At 54.2% G+C, this 15,042-nt stretch overlaps 1 protein-coding gene across 1 annotated transcript in view; it reads right to left on the reverse strand.

Annotated features, from left to right (window-relative positions):
- The window catches only part of CACNA1E (calcium voltage-gated channel subunit alpha1 E), a gene marked incomplete at its 5' end in the record, with an annotated part of 365,198 nt that overhangs the window by 55,363 nt on the left and 294,793 nt on the right, over positions 1 to 15,042 (reverse strand). The window contains 8 exons of the mRNA XM_079916590.1: positions 2,750 to 2,856; positions 3,625 to 3,684; positions 4,386 to 4,515; positions 5,680 to 5,839; positions 7,868 to 8,181; positions 8,586 to 9,239; positions 10,410 to 10,466; positions 14,569 to 14,666. Coding sequence (XP_079772716.1) covers positions 2,750 to 2,856; positions 3,625 to 3,684; positions 4,386 to 4,515; positions 5,680 to 5,839; positions 7,868 to 8,181; positions 8,586 to 9,239; positions 10,410 to 10,466; positions 14,569 to 14,666 — 1,580 coding nt within the window. The remainder of the gene's footprint in view (positions 1 to 2,749; positions 2,857 to 3,624; positions 3,685 to 4,385; positions 4,516 to 5,679; positions 5,840 to 7,867; positions 8,182 to 8,585; positions 9,240 to 10,409; positions 10,467 to 14,568; positions 14,667 to 15,042) is intronic.

Consider the following 15,042-nt stretch of genomic DNA (forward strand, 5'->3'; position numbering starts at 1 on the left):
GTGCATGGAGAAGGATGAGCAAGTACCATTTACATTTTGGAGAGAAATGAATAAAAAGTTCAAGAAGTGAAATCACTAAAAGCAAGCAATGGGGCTTCCCTGGTGGCGCAGGGGTTGAGAGTCCGCCTGCCGACACAGGGGACGCGGGTTCGTGCCCCGGTCCGGGAAGATCCCACATGCCGCGGAGCGGCTGGGCCCGTGAACCATGGCCGCTGAGCCTGCGCGTCCGGAGCCTGTGCTCCGCAACAGGAGAGGCCACAGCAGTGAGAGGCCCGCGTACCGCAAAAAACAAACAAACAAAAAAGCAAGCAATGGATCATAACGCTCAATCCATCACAATACACGTGGACCCCAGAACCAGGGGGTTTCTGGGGTACCCTGCACTGTACCTGATCTGAGGACCAACAGAGAGGCTTCGGCTCCGGGGCTGTTAAGGCTTCCCCCGCCACAAACACCAAAGCTACCACTGCCACGTTTCAAAGGGCACAAAGAAAGAACAAGACAGATGACAACCCTCCAGCCCGTCGTCACTGCTCTGGATCTGAGGAGACACAGCTGGACTGTGGACATGTGGCAGGCGTGCAGAGGCTTCCTTTAACACACACCTCCTTCCCACTGGCACCAACACAGGCCAGGTGTGTGTGCACAACAACCAAGTCTTGGAAACCAGCCTGTGTTCAACTTTTTGTGTACGTTATGTCTCAACACACATTTTACTCCATATTCGGACTTCATGACGTGATGGAGAATGGAAGCACAAGGAAGGGAATTCACGTTTACTGATCGCTCACACTCACTCGGTAAGGCTCTGGGCTAAGCCCTTGACACACAGTATTTTGTCTCCATGTCAGAGATGAGAAACGGAGGTTAAGAGGGTTAATACTTTGCTATGTTGCTCTAGGCCATGAAACTGGTAAGTGGAGGAGCTGGGCCTTCCTGACTCCACAGCCCACCCCCTTCCTCCCACTCTGCCCTGTGACCCCAATGAACTCCGTTCTTTCCCAAGAGGACGTGGCTCCTTTCCTATATGCTCCTCTCTCCTTGTCCTTTATTTCTTCAAAGAGAGACAACGTATTTTACCGAGATCAAAGTAAGGGAGAAGAACAATATGGTGAACAATGTACACAAATGAGTTGGAAAAATGAAAAGGGAACTTGACTTTAAAAACTCAGGGGTAAGATTTATCTCTAACATGAAAAGGTGGACCTCCTTAGGAGGAAGGCAGACTTTGGTGCTTCTCCCCTTGAAGGAAGAGGAAGAGGAGCTGGGAGCCCCCTTATTAGAGCCAGAGTTGCCTTTATTTTTATCTTGCTATGAGAGTCCACACAGGGACCAGATGCTTGGAAAAATGTCATACTTTTGTGAAATCTCCTTGGGAACAACAGTTCAGAAACGTCTGATAGGAGGTTTCCTTGTGAGGGGCACAGGTGACTCCACGTGACTCTAACGGGGTAAATACACTGGTGCACGTAAGGACAAAGGACACTGGAATTGTCCTGACTGCCAGCTCAGGGTCACAAGTCACATTCAGCCTGGTTCTCCTTTGGAGGGTCCCCCATAGCTGGGGCAGCAATGGACACAGTCTACTTCCAGGTTCTGGGAGGTCTCAAATTCTTGGCACAGCTGGGGACCTTTCATCTCTCCTCCCACTCCTGGCCACCTGAGGAACATTCCTTCTTAACTCTTACCCCATTTCTTTCTCTGCCAGATGGATAGGGACGGAAGCTGACAGTGTCTGGGGAGAAGGTGGGACAGATGATCCCTATCTGACCACTTGGGTCTGGGAAGGTCAAGCCTACGGAGGTGTTTTGCTCCTCCCCTTTTGTAGCTGTCATCCATGACAGAAGCTCCCAAATGCTTTCCTTGTGCCCCATCACACAGTGTAGCTCGTCTTGCCTAGAACACCTGGCTTTCTCTTGTACTCAGAAGGCTGGAGGGCATATTCTATTGTGCCATCCGGCAAAGGGTGAAGCTGCTCTGACAGTGGAACAAGGTACGGACAGAGCCCAGAAGGCTGTCATTCATCTTCTGGGGCCCTCTACCCACTAGCTTAGGGAAAACGCTCTGACAATATGTCTACTTCCTAGCTACACCCTGGAGGGCTAGGAAAGTCCTTCCCTGGATCAGTGTTCAGAAAAAAAAAATCCCCTAACGTAATGAACATGGTTAGTCACCTGAATGGTTTAAGACTGTTTTCCTAAGTGTGTTACCAAGGAAAGTTGGGAAAGTCTTTCCTTCTGGAGTTCATCATATTAACATGCTTCTTATGTCCTTGGGATAGCTCTGGGGTACTTCTGCTTATAAGCAGAGAATCTCCCCACACCCCGCACTCTGTGATTCCCCAACTCTGCTCTACCCGCTGCATTTTTCTTTCAAGCTGATCCTTTGTTTGACAGAATCAAGAAATGAAAGGGTACCTCGGCTGCCCCTGGGTCCCGCGCCGAGCCCATGGGGGCACACAGGTGAGTGCCTGCCCAGGCCCACTCATCTCGAAGGGAGGAATGCCAAGGCCTTTGGCTTCTCCCTAGAGACTCGCTCTGCTCCTCCTTCACCAGTCCCACGACTCAGGGCGTGGGAGCTGAGGCTGTAAGGCCCTCAGGAGCCCTGTCGAGGGGTAACTGGGAAGCAGACTCCCAGGGCAGCGTTCATGGGCACCACTGAGTGAACTGGCCCTGGAGAAGCCCTCAAATCAGCCGTCTCAGAAAGGAAGGAGGGAAGGGAATTGAACGAGAAAAAAAGAGTTACTTACGCCAGAGCAAAGGCCACCAATGCACCAACCACTACCACAAAGTCGAGGATGTTCCAAAGGTCTCGGAAGTAGGACCCGTCCTGCAGGATCAAGCCCTGGTCTATCATCTGCAGGAGGATGTGAACAGCCATCAATGAGCCCAGGAGGTGCCGGTCATACGTGCCCTGAGCTCTGGGCTCCCCATGGCAATGTCCCCACTGCCACTGCCTCTAGAAAGCAACCCACATGGGGACCCAAGAAGCAGGAGGACAGGTCCCGCAGGCTCTGTCCACCTAACTGTGAGGCCCAAGGCCCTTCTCATAGCCACCAGGGTTCACTTAGACTCCCTGGCTCCTCGAAAGCCGCCACATCCCTCCTTACGTTAGTGGCTCAGAGCCCCAGGCATCGCCACATACGCACAGACGAGAAAAATCTCAGATGGGTGAGACTGGGAATAAGATGGTAACGTGGGGTGTTCTAGTGGCAGGGAAGAGAGTGGAGGGCAGTGAGTAAGGTTGGGACTAAATGAGGCCAGGAAGACGTCTCTACCTAACCCTCTGCCTTGGCAGGTACCCAGGCTCAAACCAGGAAGCGTGTTGGGGAGGTGAGAACAGTCCCCACGCCTGGAGCACCTCTCCTGCCTGCCTGAGAGGGGGCCCGCCTTCTCCCCGGGCCATGCCCACAGGTCTGCACCAGTCTAAACAGATCCCCACAGTCACGTCCTGCCACGACAGACCTCACTGGGATCTGAGGCTGGAGGAGGGGTCAGCAGAGGCGCCGCTGAGATTCTGACATTGATCAGGAGGTGACAGTCCTGGGGAAGGGCACCAGACTAGAGAGGCAGACGGGTGGCCCATCCAAGCCCCAGAGCCCAGGTTTGCTCTAGAGGCTCTTACCTTTATAACCATCTCAAAGGTGAAGACGCCAGTGAAAACATAGTCAAAATACCTCAGCACCTGTGAGACACATAAGGTAGAGACCACCAGGCTACACACACCCCTCAACACAGGCTCTCCTGCACGCCCACCCCAAGCCCCGCTCACTTCTACCTTGGAACAGAAGCTCGGAGTTGTAACTGCTAATCAGACGCAGGGAAGAGAGGAGCCGTGGATACTGCTGGGGCCCCATGACCCGCTGGCCAGTCCTTGGCCCTTCCCTCCCCTGTGGTCAGAACTTAATGTCTTGGGTCCGAACTGCCCCCCAGGTCTCTCCCTCCCTGGGATCCTTGTCCGTTCCAATCCTCCCCACCCCCTTGACCCCTCCTGACATCCACCCTGGCCCTCTAGGAGGTGCCTCAGCTCCCTGGGAGGAGCTGCAGCGCCCTGATGTCACCCACATCACCCATGCCCCTAGGTCAGACCCCACATCCAACCCATGGGTGACTGCAGACCCCCTTTCAAGGCCATGGCTGGCTCTGGGTGTAAGGCCCACTGCTGAACGTAAAGGTAAGCAGTGTGGTTAGGGTTAGGGTTGCGGGTGGGGACTGGCCTGGAAGCGGTTCACGCTTTGCCCTGAGGACTGGGACCAGGCAATCTCTCAAGCCTCTCTCATTCTCCAGGAACCTTCCTTAGCTCATCTCTAATGTTAGGATGGGAGGGGCTGCGATGGGCGGTACCAGGGTACTACGGGGGCTGGCAGTCAGCCCCCGCGCACCTACTTTGTTGCGCTCCGAGTTGGTCAGGACGGGGTCCTCGGCCGCCAGGGCGATGCTGCTGGCTGCGATCACCAGGAGGATGCACATCTCAAAGTAGCGCAGGTTCACGATGTAGTGGCAGGCCCTGCGGATCCTGTGGGCGGCGGATGAGCCCGCTGAGCCGGCCCCCCTTCCCTCCCATCCCCATCTTTCCTCCCCACCCCCACGCACATCAGCCTCTTCCAGACAGCCAGGCCCTGGCCAGAGGGGGAGAGCCATTTAATTTCTCAGGCACCACCCTTGATTGAAAGTGCTGGTGGGGGGAAGGTAATCAGATTGGTTAGAGGCTGCAGTACGCAAGCCAAGATACGTTATCTGCAAGCACATCTGAGCTGGGGGGAGCCGCGGCCAGCACCAGATGACACACGCTCGGGTGGCTACAAGGTACCTTCCACTGGGTCTCAATGTCTACTCCCCAACTGTACAGAAACTGGGGCGCAGCAAGGGACTCCTAAGAACCAATAAACGTAAAAGCAGACCTTGATCCTAAGATTCCTGATGGAAGCAGCAACAGGCTTCCCTGAGCCTCAGGTATTCTGATTAAAGTGACTATTCTATAGACAGCATCCTGGCCTCGGTTGGCCTGACATCTCTTAGCCCCGGCTCCTTCCTTCCCAGGGCCGTGCCTGAATACTGCCCACGCGGTCACTGAAAGCCTTCTCACCTTCCCAGACTCAGAAGCTGGTCTATGTGTACATCTTGCTCATTTCCAGGGTGGAAGGCAGCTTCTCTTTCAAAATTCTATCTTTCCTAAAGCTAACCTTCCAGATTCTTCCTCGCCAACCCCATCTCATGCCCTGCCTCTGCTCTGAGGGACACACCCACTTCAAAATTCACACGGAGGGCAGCCAACGGATGATCTAGTTATCCAAGCCTCCCTATTCTCAGCTCTGTCCACCTCTGGAATATGTGGTGACACATCCCAAGTAGATTTCCTTCCTTCTCACCACGCCCCACCCCCCCCAACCTGCTAACCAAAGAGTAGGTGAAGGGTCCTTCCCTCATGACATTTCTCATTCTGTACTGTCTTAAATTACTCTTTAGACTATGGGCACAGAGTTCCAAGGCTGTTCATTAATTCCATGACTGGCCTCACCTAGTGAGCACCCTGGAGTCTTCAGATGTCTGGCCACATTCCACCAGGAAGGCTCAGGAGGAAGACTGGACCCCCATCCCTCCTTCTCATCACCCCGCCCTGGCTCAAACCTGGGCTGTTTACTCCAGCACCAAAGGGAGGTGGCAATGGAGGGTGTCTTACGGGTTGGTGGTGCTGAAGATGAACATTGAGCTGTGAGGCACCATGGCTTTGCCCGTCTCACGCTTCTCCTTCTTCTGCTGCTTCTTCTCCACTTCCTCTTCATCCTCTTTGATCTCTGCCTCTTTCAAGGGACTGGCTTCTCCATCAGTCTTGCTGCTGACTGCAAGAGGAACGTGTTGAAATCTTCAGAAACCTTGCTACGTGCAGAACGGTGCCCTTCATTTTCCACTGGGGATGGGATGGAGGGGACGGGAGAGGCAGCTAGGGATGTGCCTGGCAAGGTGCCTGAAAACATCGGGGTGTTTGCTAGATTATACTGAGTTAAGCCCTGCTCTCTTCCTAGCCTTACCCTTGCCCTGATTTCAGGTGGTATAGCCCTTTTCTTTGCCATATAAATGATAATCATGTTTCCCGGGGTAAAACAGAATGGTTGTTTCTGTTGTAAAGTTTACAAAGTTTATTTATATCTAAACTCTGAACTCTTTGTATATATTCACTTATGGCATTTTTCACATCAGTACACCTTGGACGGCATATATTATTATTCCCCTTCTACAGATGGGAAAACTGAAGTTCAGGGAATTCAAGGACCTATCCTAAGGTCATACAGCTGGCATGGGTTCCCAATTCAAAATTCTACCTCCTTTCAAAGAAATCACACTGCAATGGAAGATTTTAAGAAGACATTACTCTGTTTGTGGCAGCCTTTCTGGCTGTGCTTTTTCCCGTCATGATTAATGTAGAAACAAGAATGCAATATTCACGCGAAGATGGGTCCATGACTTTATCCCAGGATTGAGAGGATGAAGAAGCAGAGACAGAGTGGGGCTGCTGGACCACTACTCTCTGTTTCCTTATGCAAGTCCCAGAGTGGGGTGAGTGGCAGAGAGGATGAGGCTATCAGAGTGGGGCAAAGGAACCTCTCCCACATTCCCATTCACTGAATGCTTCTGCCCTGGAACCTTGTGTAAGTAGCAAACCTCTGAGGTCCTGACCCCTTCCAGGTCCTTCCAAAAGGTAAGTCATCCAAAGTGTCCAAAAACCCTGATGACACGCTCTTACCTACGACCAAGGACAGGGACTAGCCCCAGAAAGAGAACAGAGGGGGGTCAAACTTTCTTAATGTTGTGGAGGGCCCCCAAAACTTCATTATTAGAACATAAAATTAAGTAAGACAGAAAAAAAGGTTGTGAGTCTGAGATCCTGAGACATGCCCACCCAAGTCAACCCCAGGGGCACCGGATATGCGAGATTTCACTTTTTAAAGTAGTACTGGTACTCTGAAGAATACTTTGAGACATTTTCTTCACTTTGAGAAGGTGAAGAAACAGAGACAGAAGTGGGAGAGAGAAAAACAGGGAGAGAGGACTGTTCTGTGAAAAGAGAAAAATATGGGGAAAGAAAGAGAGGAAAAAAAGCAAGAGTGGAATCCTGTGGTCATGATTCAGTGATGATAAGGTGGATGGTGGGATTAATGCAGAGATGGGTAGGGTGTCAGGGCAGGGATGGGTGTGGGTTAAGTGCTTTTGGGTTGTTTCCGTTTAAGGTCTCACAGGTGAACATCCATTGCCTTTAGGAACTATAAGAGAAAGTGTGACTAAGAGCTCCTAGGAGAAAGAGAGTAGATAAGAGTAATAGATTCATAAAATGTTAGCACAGGGAAAGATCTCGGAGGTCATCCGGTTCGATGCCCTCACTTCACAGATGATAAACTGAGGCCTCGAGAGACACAGGGTTTAGGAGGCTACACACTGCGCACAGCCAGTGCCGGCCCCAGCCCACCTGCCATCTTCTGTTCCAGCAACGGTCCCCAAACTGTCAAGTGGCAGAGCACCTGGGGGGTCCCAGAGAATGCCGTCAGATATTCATACAATAAATCAAATAGCTGAATATAAAAATGGGTCAAAAATCACGTGTGATCTCTCTGAAGACTCTAGGATGGTCACAGGGGCCAAAGGCCTAAGGACATTTTATGGGCAAAACTTAAGATTGAGAAAATTCTAACTTATTTTTCTTGCAAACTGGGAAAAAAACTGCTGCTGTTTTTTTTTTACATGTTGAAGAGTGAGTTCATCCCTCTGGTGGGGTTTTCCACGCAGCTCTCCAGGGATGATTCCAGAGCCAAGACTCCCCCAGCCCCGGGCACGATGAGCAATGGGGGTGAAGGGGACAGGAACTGTGTTCTCACTGTGCACCACGGTCGAGTCCACCAAGGGGTCCACGTCAGGGATGGCGATGGTGACGCTGGTGCTCTCGGGGGCAGCCCTGTCCGTGTTGGCCGTGGTGCAGGAGAGGTCGGGCTCACTCTGGCTGATGACCCGGCCCATGTCCAGCTGCACGTCCCCCAGCAGGGCTTGCTCACTGCTGCCCTCCGGCTCCTGTTCCGTCAGCGCTGCATCCTTCTCCGCTTGCAGCTCTGGTTGGGGCAGGGCGAGGGGTGTGTTGGCCTCGTCGAGGGCTCCTGCCAGCCCGGAGCGTCTGTGCACCATCAGACTATTGGTCCTGTGAAGAGAGAGGGGGACACAGGCGGTGCTCAGATCGAGAAGCTGTTCCGAAACGTCTGATACGCCTGGCGAGAAGCAGAAGTGCGGGGAGCCTAAGCAGCCCTGCTGGAGAGCACTGGCATCCGGTGCCTCCCACCCCACCCAGCCAGGCAGTATCCACAGACAGTACCCACTGCCTTTACTCCTATCCATTCATCCACTACCCACTCCCAACAGGAGATGCCCTGGTGTTCAGGGGGGTGGACGCCACCGCCGTCATATTTACACACGCCTCGTAAAAGGCGCATTAGCATCACCTCCATTTTACTACAGGGGAAACCGAGGCTTGGAAGGGCTCACGCTGAAGAACCCCTAACTCCAGCCACGCTGCATGCCTCGGGCATGCTCCTGCGTCTCATTTACCTCCTTAAGTCCTGGGATCGCTCTTCCTCCTGGATTGTGGGCTCCTTGCCCCCGTGGCTGTCCCTGGGCTCGAGGTCCCTCTCCCCCTCACTGGGCACAGCTTCATCCAGACTCCGCTCCTGGCTGGCAGACCTGCTCCTGGAAGCGGAGGAGGACTCCTTGCCCTCCGTCCTGACGCGGCGGTGCCGGCTGCGCCGCTGGCTCTGCCTGTGCCTGGCCCGGTCCTCGAAGGCCACCACGGTCTCCCCGCCCCCGGCCTCCTGCTGGGTCGGGTCACAGTTCCCATGACAGGGCCTGGCCAGCCAGGGCGGCTCCCGTTTGCCCAGGGACACGGGGCTCCTCTGGTTGTCCAGGGCACTCGACAGGTCCCCTCCGTCCCCCTGGAGGGACCCCCCGCGGCTGACGCGCTCCTCCTCACACTTCTCCAGACCCAGGCCCAGGGCCGGCCCCTCGATGGGCCTGGGTCTCCGGTAGAGGCTGGGGTGGGCATTGAGTGGGTGGAGGGAGCTCAGGGGGTTGAGGGGGTTGAGGGGGTTCATGGGTGGGGCCTCCTCCTTGTTGAGGGCCTCCTGGCTGGGCATCTGCATGTGCCTTCTCAGCTGGCTGGTGCGCTGCTCCCACACCGACATGTGGTGTCGGCGCCTTCGCTCCCTCCTGGCAAAGGGGAGAGGGCGAGGGCTTGGTCAGAGCTGACGGCTAAGGGCCAGGGAGGGCGGCCACGGGGCAGAGGCCAGCCCTCGGTGGCCGTGGGATGGGGGGGACACACAGTGCAGGGAGCGAACGGGAGAGCCCAGGACCTGCAGACAGGGTGCACAGAAAGACGCGAGGGGCCGAGGGGGTGGTGGGACCACTGTCCCCCGGTCCGTGGGGCTTCCCGCTCTAATCACTGCTCCGCAGGAGCTGAGAGGGGTGGGGTCAGCCCAGGATTGAGTCCCGGTCCCCAGGACAGTAGTACGAAGGCTTACCAGATGTCCGCTCCCCCAGCTCCCCTCTGCTTTCAGGGCAGCAGCCTGTACCTGCTCTGTGCCCACCAATGGCCCTTAGTTCAAGGTGAGAGGCCTTTCTTCCTCCTCCTCTCCCTCTCCTTTCCCTTTCTGAGGACAGCCTGGGAGAGCCAGGGCTGAGAAATACAATGGGCAGGTACTATCCAAGGGTGACGGATGACAGTGGCGAGCAGACCCGTGTTATGAAAGGTCTTGGCATCACTCTTGCAGTGATGCAGTGGGGTCTCTTCCACAACCACTAATAAAATCCACAGGACTCTATGTCCAGGGACCACCAGCAACTCATACTCGAAACAACCGCTGAACAGTCCAGCTCAGGGGCCTGGCTGAGCATTCACGTGGCAGCGGGAACACACAAACGTGACACAGAGAGTGGGCTCCCACGGGGGGGGTGGGGTGGACGCCTATGCCCACACTCACACACGCCTGCGGGCGCACGCCTAGAGCCCGTGCAGGGGATGCTCACATGTGCCCACACGCATCCTCACTGGGGCCCACACGTGCTGTCCACAAGTGCCTGCGTGAAAGGCACCCCACCGGCACTAACGACCCACACCGACACATGCCCACTCACAGGCCACACGGAAGAGCAAACTGCACACGGGGTCACATACCTGAGACGCACACTGAGATAGGCACATGGTGAGAGGTGCGGAGGGGCAGATCCACAAACCATGTGCACGGAACGCCCACGCACACACCATGGCACACACTGACACGTGCACGCCCGATGCCACTCTGCCCACGGCAAGGACAAAGACACGGTGTCCCCGCACCCACACGTAACCACTCACAAACACGCAAACCGGTACACACATACAGGTGGCTGCTGCGTGGCTCCCACATCGACATGTGGTGTCTTCTCCTTCTGTCTCTTCTGGGGAAGAAAAATGGACAGGTTCAGTTTATCCTGACCTCTAGGACCCGCAAGCCCCACGGCCACCAGCCGATCTCCGGGGAGAGGTGCAGAATCCCCTACGTGTCTGCTGCCCTCTGTACACTCCCAACCTTCAGCTCTCCAAGGGGGTGACCTTGGTTCCTTGCTGTGTGCAAACACACGGATCTAGTATTGAAGCAAACATGCGGGCACACAAAGGGTCTATTGCTTCCCGGAGGTAACAGCTTCGGATACTCAGTCATCAAGCCCCACTGGCACTCACGCTTTCACCTAAATATCCTTCAGAGACCTATTTTGGAAACCCTGTAAACTTGGACAAAGAGTTGTATTTCCCCCTGATCATTTCTAGGATATTCACAAGGGTGTGACTCCCCAGCTCATCACTCCAATCTCACACAACATGCAGGGAACAAATGCACTGCCATGCACACCATCGAGGCCACCAAGTAGCCCACGGCCAAAGGCGGGGCCACCACTCCGTGGGCTGCTGTCCACATACTTCAGGATGTAAGCAGTGCCCCCTGCATGTGTGCAATGCAGTGGCCCTGACCAGAGGCCTTCAATGTTCAGTCTATTCAGCTGGGTAAAGCACAGTATTAACCTTCCTGGCCTTGCACAGGGAAAAATCTCTTCTACAGATACACACGTGTTGTGTCCTTTCAAACACAAGGAAGGTCAGAATGGTAGGGTAGAGGCATCACCCACAAAGGCAAACAGGAAAAATGAAGCTGTCAGTGCTTAGGTGGAGGATTGCACGTCTGGGACACCTGTGGAATGAGCTTGCCCCAGTTCCTGGGCTGACAAACCCAGTCTGGCCCAATGGGCCCTGCCTGGACCTGGGAGGTTGGCAAATGCTGCTCCTTCCCCGATGAAACTGACACCCACCAGTGGAGAACACGCAGGCAAACTAGCACTGTTCAAACACCGTGTCCACATCTGCAGAGAAGCGTGGTCCACGGTGGGCAAAGGGAGCGGAGGCAGCTGGTCTGAGCCTGAGGAGGCACAATGCACATAAGCACCCCTGGAATGGATGTGGGTATCACTGTGGAGACACCTGTGAGCTCCGCAAATGAATGCACCCCTCAGCATTGACAGCTGCAATGCACGCAGAGTGGCCATGCCAGGAAGCACGGGCAGCACAGAGAAAGGGAAGCACACGCTCTAGACGGGCAGCATGCACTCCCACCAGGAAAAGCACCTTCCACTGGCTATTTGCAAATTCTCAGATATTCAAATGCCAGCCCCCTAGGAGCACATGTGTAAGAGTGTAATTACATGGAAGAATTCTCTCTCTCTTACATGCTCACATGTGTGCATACCCACATATGCGCACACGCACACGCGCATACACACACACGCGCGCCAGGCAAAAGAGAGAACCAACCTCTAATTTCCACACAAATCAGATACACACTTCAAACTTCACTTCTCCAGTCGCACATACAAAGATCCAGACTCATATCCCATCACAACCACTAATATGTCTTCATACCTAAAATCACAGAGAAGCATCTTTCCAACTCATGCATATATGACCTCACATACACCTTGCAAGGACCCTGTGGATCAGGAAGGGTGGTTGGTATTCTTCATTTCGAAGATGGGGAAACAGGGATTCTGAGATGCCAGGAGGTTCCCTCAGCGTGTGAGGGACCGAGCTACGACTAGCACTTGGGCCTTTTAATTTGTAACAATGTTCTTTCCGTGTTTCTCTATGGACACCACATTCGCACTTAGTTATACCGTAGTCCGGAAGTCAGGAGTCTGGGCTGTAAGCCCAGGCAGCGCACACACACCCTGACAACGTTCCACCTGTAGCACCCACCTCGCAGCACAAGCACTGCACCCAAAGCCTGGATCTCTGCTCATCTTGGATGGTCACAGCACCTCTCCCACCTCACTGTGGCCGGATACGCACACAGCTCAATGCCTACTGCCATGTGCCTACCAGCATCTCATTCATTCTTTCATTCCATAAATAGTGATTTTCTACTCTGGGCCAAGCATCCTTCCCCCGCGTATCTCTAACCCACTCCTCCTCCAGGCTTCCTCATCTCAGTAAATAGAACCACCTACTGCTAAGTGACAGCCAGCCCTACCCACCAGCATGTTTGGATACCTGTGTATATGTATTTTTAGCCCAGGCTCATGAGCGCAGGGAAAGTGGAGTAGAAACTGCTCAAGGCCCAGAGAATGCTCTAGGGAGCAAGGAGTTGTTTCACCTTTCTTCATCAATCTTTAAAAAATTTGCCGGGGGGAGGGGGGAGGGGAGTTTTTTTCTCATGCAGGGGAGGGAGGTCCCCACACATAACTCTGGAATGTTCCTACAAGGCGAGGCCGACGACATTCATAGGCTTTCACACGAGCTCTGGGCAGAGAAGGGCTCCCCCCTGATCAGCTTCTAGTAATAGATGACAGGGTCTGGGGCCAGGCTAGAGGTCCAGCTGCCAGGGCTCTCAGACCCTCCCCAGTGATACCCCAGGACCCCTCACTAAGTTCTCAGGACGGCCAAGAAGCCACAACAGGAATTCCGTGGTTCTGTGGTCACTTCTCAAGGCCCTTCTCCAAGGCCCTCCCCCAGCACCATACAGTGGTCAGTCGCCCCGCAGGGCCCATGGCCTGCCGGTTCCACCAGCAGCCACAGGGCCAGGCTGGATCCTCAAAGAGTCTACACTCGCCACTCTAATTTATCACCTCCCATTCTCTCCCTAATCCGCTCCAACTGGATTCTGTTCCCACTGGGCCACTGAAACGGCTCTCGGGAAGGTCGCTAACAGCGTTCATTTTGCCAAACCCAACGCTCCCTTTTCTGTTCTCATCTTACGTGATCTTTCAATGGTCCTGAGCTCCGCCGTCCACTCCCTCCGTCTGGAAGCGTGTTCTTCTCCACGTCTCCAGGACACCACGCTCCCTCGTTCTCTCTCCCACCTCCGGGCTGCTCCCCATCAGTCTCCTCGCGGGTTTTCCTCGAGGCCCGGAGTGCTCTGGCCTCTGTTCTCAGCTCCTCGCTTCTCCAGCCCACCTCTCCCTGAGTCAGCCCGCCCGGGCTGACAGCTAAAATGCCGTCCAAATGCAAACGCTCCCCCAAATCCTTATTTCTAACCCCGACTTCTAAACTCCAGACTCACAGGCCAACAGCCCGTTCAACATCTTCACTTGCATGTCTTACAAGCATCTCAAATTTAACGTGGCCAAAATGAACCTTGGATTTCCACTGTTCTCCAGGCTAGCAGTAAATACCACCATCATCTACCCAGTTGCTTAGGTTCAAACCTAAAAACCTGGGAGAAACGTTTGTTTCTTCTCTTTTTTTTTTTTCATCCCCACCTCCATCACATTTATTCCATCAGCTCATCCTATTGGTTCTCCCTCCAAAATACAGACTGAATGGGATGACTTCTCATCTTCTCCATTGCTACCATGGTCTGTCTAAACCACCACCAGCTCTCACCTACTTTACTCTAAGAGCCAACCTCTGTCTTCCTGGCTCCAGTCTGGGCCCCTACAGTCCATCTCCACAGAGCACAGGGACCTTTTAAAAGTGTAAATCCTAACCTATCCACCCTTCCCCTCTAGACCCTCCTATGGTTGTAACTAGAATAAAAGCTAAAGTCCTTCACCTGGGCCTTCAGAACCTCCCGGGCCATGTCTCCTTCTCTTCCCCCTTGCTCCCTTCATACCAGCCACACTGGGTCTTGCTGGGGATGTTCCACCTTCGTAACGTCACACGACCATCTTCGACACATTTAGGTCTCTGCTTAACTATCATCTCTTCAGAGAACCCCTCCCAGATCGCCCGAAGGTACTCCACCCAATTCCTGTTCCTCTGCCTTAGTACCCTGTTATATGTATTTGATAGCTATTCTCACTATCTAAAATTATTTCGTGTATTTATCAGCTATCTTGCTCACTGAAATAAAAGCTCTGTGAAAAAAAGAGAGCCTGTCTTGCTCACTGCTGTATTCACAGGACGTTTCCTGGCATGGAGCAGGCGCCCTGTGAGAGTTCACAGCTTTGGAATTGAGCAACTGGCTGTCAGCACAGGAGCCCAGGGGTCTGTGAAGTGGGGACAGCGACTCACTCGATGGAAGGCATGTTGGGTGCAGACATCGGGCTGACCTCCTTGGCCTTCTGCAGCGCGTGTTTCTGGTTGAAGGCCTCCTCTTCTTCCTGTTCATCCTAGACACAAAGCAGAGAGGGCTTTGTCTGGGATCCTCGTGAAGGACAGCAGCTCCCATGGCTCTCCCCAGAAGGCGTTCTGGAGACCAGGCGAAGCGAGACAAGAAGGGCAAGAGGTGAAACAAGGCAGAATGAGGTCAGGTTGGCTCACAGACCTCGGGTGGCCAGCAGCCAGCCCCCTTGAGACAGCAGCCTCCTGGCCAGCAATTCTGGCCTCCACCCTGCCCCACCTTCTCAGGACAGCCGTGCAGTTCTACCCCAGTGCCAGGCCTCAGGGGAGCTGGCCGGGGTTGTGGAGGTCAGAGGCCAGAGCCGACACTTCTCAGGTGCTCTGCAGCGTCTGGAAGTGATGGAGGGGGACCTTCCAGGCACAGCC

This window comes from Stenella coeruleoalba, assembly GCF_951394435.1.
Source record: "Stenella coeruleoalba genome assembly, chromosome: 1".
Taxonomy (NCBI): Eukaryota; Metazoa; Chordata; class Mammalia; order Artiodactyla; family Delphinidae; genus Stenella; species Stenella coeruleoalba.